Source organism: Loxodonta africana, chromosome 4 (assembly GCF_030014295.1).
Source record: "Loxodonta africana isolate mLoxAfr1 chromosome 4, mLoxAfr1.hap2, whole genome shotgun sequence".
Lineage (NCBI taxonomy): Eukaryota > Metazoa > Chordata > Mammalia > Proboscidea > Elephantidae > Loxodonta > Loxodonta africana.
Genome location: NC_087345.1, coordinates 79,876,967 through 79,887,374, shown reverse-complemented (window position 1 = coordinate 79,887,374; position 10,408 = coordinate 79,876,967). Strand labels below are relative to the sequence as shown.

The window sequence follows — 10,408 nt, the reverse complement described above, 5'->3', positions numbered from 1 at the left end:
CCCTAAACCAAACCCACTGCCATCGAGTAAATTCTGACTCATTGCCACCCTATAGGACACAGTAGAACTACCCCATAGAGTTTCCAAGGAGCACCTGCTGGATTCAAACAGCTGACATTTTGGTTAGCAGCTGTAGCACTTAACCACTACACCACCAGGGTTTCCAGCCAAAGACTAGACAGGTTCATAAAACAAAACAAGACTAAAGGAGCATAATAGCCCAGAGGCAAGGACTAGAAGACAAGAGGGGACAGGAAGACTGGTAATAGGGAATCCAAGGTCGAGAAGGGAAAGTGTTGACATGTCGTGGGGTTGTTAAACCAATGCCATAAAACAATATGTGTACTAACTGTTAAATGAGAAGCTAGTTTGTTCTGTAAACCTTCACCTAAAGTACAATAGGAAAAAAAAAAAAAAAACATGGCCCCTGGAAGCTCTGTTAACCCAGAACTAAAACCATTCCCAAAACCAACTCTTTAGAAAAAATTAGACTGGATTATAAAACATAAAATAATACTCGTGAAGAGTGCACTTCTGAGTTCAGGCAGAGACACAAGGCTAAATGAGTGGCTCCTGTTTGGAGGCAGGAAGAGAAGGCAGAAAGGGACAGGAGCTGGTTGGATGGACACAGGAAACCCAGGGTGGAAAGGGGGAGTGTGCTGTCACATTATAGGGATTGCAACTAGTGTCGCATAACAATATATGTATAAATTTTTGTATGAGAAATTAACTTGAGCTGTAAAGTTCCACCTAAGGCACAACTAAAAAAAAAAAAGTGAGGGGTCACAATGGCTTTCCAAGCTTTAGCTCATCCCTGGGTGTTTCAACATCCCTTGTCGGTTCTCATAACCCCTCTGTAAATAATTCCTTCACTAAGTCTTCTTAATGAAGCAAATATAGATGGCTGAGTGTGTCCCCTGTCTCCTGCCAGGACCCTGAATGACACCCAGATGACATGGAGTATGCCTGTCCTGACTACTTACTCTCTCACACAGACTCCTCAGGGATGAGCGGTTGCGTCTTTCTATCCCATGCTTCATGTCTCTTCCTCCCCCACACTGCCTCCTCCTCTTTCTTAGGCCCCCTCCACCCCCCAGGTCCATCGTTGCTGGTCTCATGGCTAATAAAGACACTGTGTTTTACCTGTTCCTCTCTTCCCTCTACCTGATCTAAGAGATGAGACAGATGGCTGATCTATTGCTATCGATCAGTCAGCAAGTAGGCGGACAACATGATGGCATGCACATGGTGGGAGGCTGAGACATGGCTCTGAGCTGGCTGCCGGGACCTCTGACTCACCTCCCCTTACTGACCCCCAGAGCTCCACCCAGTAGTCCTGTCTGGAAGCTGGAACTGGCCAAGGGACACTTAAGTGGGAAAGAGAGAAGAAGAGGAAGGCCTGGGATGAAGCGAGGGAGGCATTTGCTCTGAGACTGGGTCCTCTTTCACCTTTGCCCTTCTTCCTCCAACATCTCCTCCCTTTTGTTGGACAGCCCTGAACCATGGGGTCGATATTGTCTGCAGCCAAGGACAAGTTTGCGCAAAACCCATGTGACCCTTGGAGAACGTGCTGTCTGTGTTTGCTTAACTCATGACTGCCTCCTACCAGGGTAAGAGGTCCCCTGAATAGGAACCCCAGGGGAGAAAGTCTGAAAAGGACCTCCTGGGGGCAGGGGGCTACACCTCTGAGCTGTGAGTCAATGCACTCTGAGACTTCAGGTTCATCCTTCCCGTTTGGTTAGTGCTCCCCTTTCCTCTGCACCTGGTCCCTAAAATCTAACCTTCTTCCTCCAATTCCAGTTTCAGTCCTCAGGGCCATGACTAGGGTGAGGTGAGGTGAGGTACTCATATTGGGGACAAAATGTTTAAGGAGATGCAAAAAATTCAGCAATCAAGATAAACAACATTTTAATGCAATGTTTTTTTAAGATAAAAAATTAATGCAAAAAAATTCATGATGAACAAATTAGAAAATTCTTAAACACAGAATTAGCATTAGTCCCATTCCTTTTTGGCTCTGCTTTTTTTTTGTAAAATGGGGAAAGAATGGCCCCGTCTTTTTCCAAGCCCTATCTTTCAGAGCCCCCTATTCCCTTACCCTAGACCTCTTCAGGCTTTTCTCATCTGGGCAAGGTAGCCACTTCAGCTTCTTCTACTGCCTTATCCACCCCCAAGCCTGTCACTACCCCCAGCCCCCAACTAGGTTGGTGGTAGGGCAGGCCGAGAGGCAGATGGCTGGGGTATTTATAACCCTGGGAGCACTTCTTGGGAAAAGTGATTAAGATGCTAAGAGCATATTTATAGCTGAGTTCTGACGTAAGTGTCACTGGGGAGGTAGGGCCAGGCCAGGCATAGCAGCAAGGGGGTGGGAAGAGCTGGAAATTGGGGGCACCTCTCAGAGTGAGGGCAAGGGAGAGGGGGGGTCAGTGACTCCTGCAGTCACTTCTTACTGCTTCCTATGGCTCTATCTCCTGGCACTAACAGGTAAGCCCTCCCAGACACCACCACGTAAACCTGTAAAGCTTCATTTTGTAGCCTGCGTTTTCTAGACCCCAGTGGGTAGAGGGCTGTCACTCACCACCCCTGACCAACAGAAAGGATGCTGGAAGTTGGTGAGAGCACTGGGCAGAGGAACTTGAATATGCTTCAGGGCCTAGGGAGAAATGCAGGGTGGGTAGGAGGGTATAAGAATCTCATGGTCCTTTCTTCGCCTTTCCCACCACATGGTGCCCTGAATTTCTAGGAAGAGCCTGGCACCCAGTCACCAAGCTCCATTGCCACGTGTTAGTGTGATGAAGTCCAAAACCAAAGGTAGCAGTGATGTGGATCTTAAGGGCAGCCTCTGTTTCCTGGCAGTAGTAAGGTGGGGGGTGGGGGAAGAGCAGAGGAACCAGCTCCCCTTTTCTCCAGGTGGGAGGCAGATCCCCAGAGTGACAGGCTGAGGAGTACCCCTGGCTCTCCGTTTTCCGGGGCGGCCCCTTCGTGGCAAGCACCAGGTCAGCTGTTGGCCAGTTGCTGTCCAGTGGCACAGCACTGCCACATGGTGGACACTGGTGGTACTGAGGCCCCCCAAAGTGCGACCCCTCCTCCCAGTACCACATCTCAGACGGTCTAGCAGTCCCTCTTGATGGCCCTCGCGGGCTAAATGGCGGGAGATGGACAAAACGGAATAGGGGCACATTTCCAAACCACACTCACTTCCCCCCACAGTTTTCTTCCCCCAGCTTCTTGAAAAAACTGGGGCATAAGGAGAAAGCCTCCTTTTAAGGAGAAAGCCTAGCATGAGGCCAACCCCAGGGAGTTCAAAGTAGGGGGCCCATGGTCCTCTCATTTAAGGTCGGTAAGGAAGTGCGATAAGGAGGACAAGGATTGGAACTAAGGTCGCTGCACTCTCCTTGCTTTGCTTTCAGAAGTCCTTAACTCCCCCATTTCCCACTCCACTAACAGAAAGGTCTGGCTGAGATTGCATCACCTCTAGGATGCCCCAAATTTAGACAACTTTCACAGCTGCCTGAACGAGAACTGGCAGAGCTGGGTCCAAGCCCTCCCAAGACCCATGCCCTTCTGCCAGCCTTGATGGACTCTGTCCTGCTATGAGGTTGCATCACTGCCACCCCCCACTTCTCTGGGTTTCCCCTAGACATCACAGTAACACCACTCCACCTCCCCGACCCCATGCTCTGGCCTTCCTCCATGTTGTGCCCCAGTCCAACTGGACTCTGGGCAGCCAGCATAGGCACAGTCAGGGGGTGACTTCTGTGCCCCACAGCATTGCCTCCTCTGCCTGGACAAGAGGACTCTATTCTCCCCAAGCCCCACCCATGTCCTAGCCTGATTGCTAGAAATAAAGAGCCCAGAGTTCTCCTTCTGGCTCAGAGGCCCCAGAGGAATCCCCACTGGGATTCATAGCTACCTCATGGGAAGTGGTGTGGCAGTGGCCATTGGGCAAGCTAGAAAAACTCAAGGTATGTGGAGACATGGCCCTTCCCCACCTGGCTCATATGGAGTCCCCTCCCCCAAGGCCCAGACCTTGGGAACTGAGCATGTGAAATCAACCTCTTTCTTGCATCATGCGTGTCCACATTATCCCCCCACCCCCATACCCCTACCTCAACCCCCGCCACCATGGCCAGATGGTGAAACCAGAGCTCCAAGGGGGGGACCTCCACCTCCCTGCAGGGGCCTGATGGGCAGCACAGCTGTCCAATCCCTGGGCTCAGAAGGTAGGTCTGCTGGCTGACCACTAGGTGGGGGAGCCCCAGACACCAGCTCTAAAGAGGCCCCAGATCAGTAGTCAGACATAAGCTGTGAGGGTCAAACTGGAAGACAGAGCTAAGCACAGCAGCCCATCGGACGATCCGCCTTCCTGAGTTCCAGGCGATAGAAAACAGGTGGCTCTACTCTTGGCCAGTGGTAGGTGTGGCACTGGCGTCTGCTAATGCTGTGCCACATTGGCCCTCGTGCAATTGGACTCAACAGAAGGAGCAACTTCCATCCAAACTCCAGGGCTCTCAACCCAGGGCCATCCACCAGGAGCATGAGGCTCCCTGATGTCCCACTCCAGCTGGTGCTGCTGTGGGCACTGGTGTGGGCCCAGGAGGCAGAGTCTGTGTGTCCCTCCTGTGGAAGCCCCACACTGGCACCCCAAACAGAACGAGCTCTGGTCCTAGAGCTGGCCAAGCAGCAAATCTTGGAGGGGCTGCACTTGACCAGTCGTCCCAGAATAACCCACCCTCCACCCCAGGCAGCGCTGACCAGAGCGCTTCGGAGACTACAGCCAGGAAGTGTGAGTCCAGTAAATGCGGAGGAAGTCATCAGCTTTGCTACCATCACAGGTGGGTAACGGAGAGACAGGCGGAGAACGGTCAGGAAAAGGGAGGCAGAAGGGGAGGCTGGCAGAAAAGGCGGAGGAAGCAGGGTGTGGTAGGAGAGGGAGGAGTTGGGCAAGGACTGGTTTCGAGGTTACAAGGCAGTCCCTATTTCTTCTGAAAGTGGGCTGAGGGAGAGCAGTGGGCAAGGCTCACGGTTCTTTCCCTTCTCCATCTTTTGGGCAGACTCCTTGGCTTCAACCTGCAGCTCCGTGCTCACCTTCAACCTGTCCACTCCTCGGGCCCACCGCTTGTACCATGCCCGTCTCTGGCTGCATGTGCTCCCCACCCTTCCTGGCACCCTTTACTTGAGGATCATCCGGTGGAACACAAGGAGAAGGCGCCGAGGGTCCCGCACCCTACTGGCTGAGCACCAAATGAATAGCCCGGGCTGGCATGCCCTGACTCTGCCCTCTAGTGGCTTGAGGGGTGAGGAGTCAGGCGTCCTGAAACTCCAGCTGGATTGCAGACCCCTAGAGGGCAATAGCACAGCTGTTCGGCCACAGCAGCGGTTCCTGGATGCACAGGGTGACCAGCGGCCCTTCTTGGAACTTAAGATTCGGACCAATGAGCCTGGAGCAGGTCGAGCCAGGAGGAGGACCCCCACCTGTGAACCTGAGACCCCCTTATGTTGTAGGCGAGATCATTATGTAGACTTCCAAGATCTGGGATGGCGGGATTGGATCCTGCAGCCTGAGGGGTACCAGCTGAATTACTGCAATGGGCAGTGCCCCCTGCACCTGGCTGGCAGCCCAGGCATTGCTGCCTCTTTCCACTCTGCTGTCTTTAGCCTCCTCAAGGCCAATAACCCTTGGCCCTCGGGTACCTCCTGCTGCGTCCCCACTGCCCGAAGGCCTTTGTCCCTCCTATACCTTGACCGTAATGGCAACGTGGTCAAGACAGATGTGCCAGATATGGTGGTGGAGGCCTGTGGCTGCAGCTAGTCAGAGGGCCTGGGGTTTTGGAGTGAAAAGATCAAGTCAGGGCTTCCCACACAAAGGGCATCTGCCTGAAGGCATCTGCCCGAAGGCATCAGATTCCTGGTCAACATCCCCACCCCATAGGCGACCTGGTAATATGTGACCCAAATGGGTACTTTTTTGTCCAGACTCCTGGTCTATTGGAGGCTGGTTGATGTGTGAGGAGATGGGTAAAGTGTTTCCTCCAAAGAGGTCTACCTAGAAAGGATGATTTCTAGTCTAAACTTTATGAGAAAATGGCAGGTGCGAGGGAGGCAGGGAGAGAGGGTGGGAAGAATAAAGCAGAGAAAAATTACTGTAGTCTTTCCCAAGAAGAAAAAGTCCTCAGGTAGGGGGAGGAGGAAGCAGAGGGCCCAGCAGGCTTGGGGAAGGGGAAACAGGCTGGCCAGGGGTAGGGATTGTTGAAGCGTCTTAAGGGAGGGCCAAGAGGGAGATGGGCAACGGGCTGAAGGAGGGTGTTTAGGAAAGTCCCAGAAACAGGATCAAGAAAGAGGGGTGCTGAGCCCCAAAGAAGTTTCCAGTTTTTCCTGGGGGGCAGGACCCACTGGGGAGACAAACATTTATACTTTCCTAATAAAAATGAGAGAAAAAAAAAATCAACAAGTGTGAGTCATGAAACAGGCTGGGGTGATGGTCCAGAGCAACAATTCTCAAAGTGTGGGCTGGGGACTCCTGGAAGGTCCCTGAGGCCCTTTCAGGGGTGTTCAAAAGTCAAAGCTATTTTCATAATAATACTAAGATGTTGTTTGCCTTTTTAAATTTTCATTATCTTAAAAGTGTATGGTGGATTTTTCCAGAGGCTGCATGACATGTGATTACATCATCTTTCTGACATCATTGTGAATGGAATGTGTGCTTGTGTTTTCTTGTATTTAAATTTGTTTTCCATTTTAATTTCTAATACGGCAAATTGATAGATATAAGCCACATGAATAAAAGTTCAGCATTTTTTAAGGGTGTAAAGTAGTCTTGAGACCAAAAAGTTTGAGAGCCACTGGTTTAGAGAACCTGGTGGAGAGGGTGTTCTAAAAGAGAGCTCCCTTGGGGGAAGGGGCATCTAGCTGGAATGAGTGGTATAGGGTTCGCTCCTTCCTTTTTGGTGACCATTGGTCTGGCCTGACCCAGATGGGTCCCTGATCCTCTCCATATAACTGGTGTCTAGGTCAATGTCATACGGGCAGAGGAAGGTTCAAATAAGGCTCCTATCTGTCTTCCCTCTCCCCACCCCATAGTTACTACCTATCTTTGTAGGACCCTGTACTCTCCCTAACTTCATCATTTCCCCATGCCCTCAGACAACAGTTAACCAATTGACCTCCAGGCCCAAGGAGGTTGTCCTTGGAAGCAGACCTGAGATGTGGAGTCTGTTTGAGGGCTGGCAGAAAGGGGAAGGGACTCTTTCACCCTTTTGGTATAAAGGCCACAAAGACTAAAATAGGTGCCCCTTTCCCTGCATCCGGTCACCAAGGTGACAAAAATCCAAATTCACAGGGCATTCCCCTTTCGGTTCGGCACTACAGCTCTGCACTAGCAGCAGCTGCCAGTGTGCCCCTCCGTTTCTTTGGGCTCACATATCCCCGGTCCTAGACCCCTTTCTGAGGGTGGGTGGGGCGACAAGTGAAAACCTCCTACTCCTTCAGCTTCCCCAGTCTCCTCCGCCTCCAAGCAGTATCCGAGAGGTGTCATGTGCCAGATAGGCCAGCAGAGGGAGTAGAAAGCCCTGAAGAGCGAAAAGACAGCCGGCAGTGGAGAGGTGCGGAGGTGTCTGCAAGTCTCCCGAACTTCCAGATGAAGGAAAGCGGGGATTCTCGGTCAACAGTGCTTCTCGGGGAACAGCGATTCAGGCCCAGGACCCCTTAGGTGACCTGTGAACGCATACCCTGTACTCAGGCCTCAGCCGCTGCTTCTCTCTTTTATGCTCCATAGACACCTTCCACCTAGGGCCCCCAGCCCTTCAACCCGTCTCCCCCAAACCCCAGCTCTGTCTGAACGCATCCAAGTTCCATCCAAAGGACGAAGCCAGCCGATTAACCACAGGGAGAGAGAATGCTGCGTTAGCATCAATCAAAGTCGACAATCCTATCTCTAATATTTTCTAAGATGAACTTTTTCGTCGCCTTCCCCCTCTCCCAATGTTATTTCCCAATCTGTTTTTCTGGCTGGGGTTTAGGGCCTCTTCGTGGGCAGCCGATCCAGGATCCAGGCCGGGATTTACTGCCTACCGACAGCAGCGTGTTCGGCGAGGGGGGGGGCGGGAGGCAGTATAGGGTCCCTCAAGGGAGGGGGAGGATCCTGGGGGTCCTGGGGGTGCAATAAGCCCGGCACCCCCTCTCTCCCCTGCAGCCACCTCGCCTCATCCTCAAGAACGGCAAGAGGGAGGGAAACAGGAGGGAGGTGAGGGGCGAGCGGGAAGAGCGGCGGCGCGCCAGCGGCTAGAGCGAGAAAGTTTTTGCAAAAAGAAAAAAAAGTTTGCGCTTCTCGCGGGTGGTCCCGGCTCGCGGCCCGGCGGGCTGGGCCGGCTGGAGGGCTGGGGACCAGGTTGGGGGGGGTGGGGTGGCACTGAGGCTGCGCCGCCGTGGCCCCTTCCGCCCCCCCCACCTTACACCCCCCAGCCCAGACTCCAGCCCTGGACCGCGCATCCCAAGCCCAGCGCCCAGACAGAGGTGAGAAGGGGGGTAGGCGGGGGACCACCTGGGAGCGGTGGGGGAAGGGGCCTGAGGGGATGCCCTGCTTCTGAGGGACTCAGCCAGCCAAGAGGGAGACCTGGGCATAGGGGCAAAATGGGGGTGGAAGAGCCTGGGGTAAGAAATTAGAAACTTGGGAGGAATTTTTAATTTGTAGCTCTATATCTTTCTCTGTATCTCTTATTCCTCCTCCTTTTTCTTCTGAGTCTGGTAGTCTGTGTCTCTGTCTCAGGCAGTTGTGGGTCTCTTTGTCTGCCTCCTCCTCTCCCATATATTAGAAACATCTCACTTTCCGGAGTTGAGAAGAAGAGGCTAGAGGGACGGCTAGTTGGAGTTCTGCTTGGTAGAGAGGGAACTCCAGGTGTGTGTCTGAGAGCCAGGCAGAAAAACGTCGATGTTTCTGAAAGGAGGGAACCGCGAAGGAGGGAGCCCTAGGTGGGATGGGGATGTGTGTGTGTGTGTGTGTGTGTGTGTGTGTGTGTGTGTGTGTGTGTGGTGAGACGATAAAACCACTGAGGGGCGGCTCTGCTTGAACCTCTGACCTGTCTTGTGACAGATGTGCCCGTGAGTGCATGTGTTTTTGGGGAAAGGAGTTTGGAAGGGCTGCCCAGTGTCTAATCGAGGCCGTAGAAAGGCTCCTCAGGGAATTTGGACTCCTGAGTCCCAAGGGATGTAGGTAGGGCGCCAAAGAGGAGGTGGGGAGACCTTGGCTTGACCCTCTGAACTCAAGACCACCAGGGCAGCTAGGGCCAGCCGCAGGGAGACCCCTACTGGGGCTGGGCGGGACCACCGGCCATTGCCAGCCTGCGCATCCCGGTTGCCCTCCCCCTCCTCAAACGGGAGCTGGGGACCGAGGCCCCTCCTCTGGCTCAGACCACCCTGCCTGCCCTTGCTCCCCGCCTCTGAAGCCTCTTTCAGGCCCCATGACCCTGAAACAATCCGCAATGGGCAGCTAGCATTGGGGACAGGATTATGGGAGGGGGACCCCGTAGAGACTGGGTACTGAGGGTTTTAGGGGGCTGGAGAACTGAGGTCTTCATAAGATTGGTCTTTAGGCCCCAGTAGAAGGAGAAGGAGGGGCGAATTCCCGAGGGAGAATTAAGGTGGTTTTTCCCTAGGGGGCGGGGTCCAGAGACCCCCCCATTATCTCTCTGGCATCCCCGCCCGGCGCTCAGACCCCGCCTTTGACGTCACTAGGGGGTTCCCGGGGGTCTGGACGGGATTAACCCTTGGGAAACCGGCTGGGATACCCGGGAACCTAAGGTGTCCTGGCTCCTCCCCCCATATACACCTTATTTTATTTACCCGATCATTTTCTCTCCCTATATTTTCTGGATTATCTTTATTTCCCACCCGCCCTGGGAATCCCCCACTCTCCAATAGTGTCCCCCAGGGCGCCACTGCCTGCTTTATGGATGCACGGAGGGGAGGAGGGAAGAATGCGTCCCGCCCCTCACCCCCCCTCCACTACGGCTCGCTTGACTGGGCTCCCGGGGCGGGCGGGGGAAGCGGAGCCGACTGCAGCCAGAGCCTGCGGCGGCTACTTGGGTGGGCCGAAGAGGCACGGGGGCGGGGAAGGCGGGACCGGGAGAAGGGGGCGGGGCCGACTCTTGGGAGTTGAGGAGCGGGGTTGCAATGGGGACTCTGGAAAATAGGGAGCCATTTAAGATGATTCACGGCTCCGGCTGGGGAACCCTAGAGCTTCCTGCCCCATCTTGAACTCTCACCCATACCCCCAAAAAACTTTGTTGAAGCTGGAAAAGTTGGCGAAATTTTTCTTTCATTAGTGTGAAGGGAAATGTGGGTGGGCTGTGGCACGCGTGGGCGAGGAGGGATGTCGCCCCATTTCCATCGCGGTCCTGGGTGGCTGGGCAGT

At 53.7% G+C, this 10,408-nt stretch overlaps 1 protein-coding gene across 1 annotated transcript; it reads left to right on the top strand.

Annotated features, from left to right (window-relative positions):
- The first annotated feature begins 4,288 nt into the window (after positions 1 to 4,288).
- Positions 4,289 to 7,437, top strand: INHBE (inhibin subunit beta E). Its single transcript, XM_003405150.3, has 2 exons — positions 4,289 to 4,835; positions 5,055 to 7,437. Exons 1-2 carry the CDS (start codon positions 4,439 to 4,441, stop codon positions 5,810 to 5,812), a joined length of 1,155 nt encoding a protein of 384 aa, XP_003405198.2. The 5' UTR covers positions 4,289 to 4,438; the 3' UTR covers positions 5,813 to 7,437.
- The last annotated feature ends 2,971 nt before the right edge of the window (positions 7,438 to 10,408 follow it).

Coding starts and splice junctions, on each gene's coding strand:
- INHBE (XM_003405150.3), top strand. CDS start 4,439: ATGCTGTGCCACATTGGCCCTCGTGCAATTGGACTCAACAGAAGGAGC. Junction 4,836..5,054: donor CAGCTTTGCTACCATCACAG/GTGGGTAACGGA, acceptor TCTTTTGGGCAG/ACTCCTTGGCTTCAACCTGC.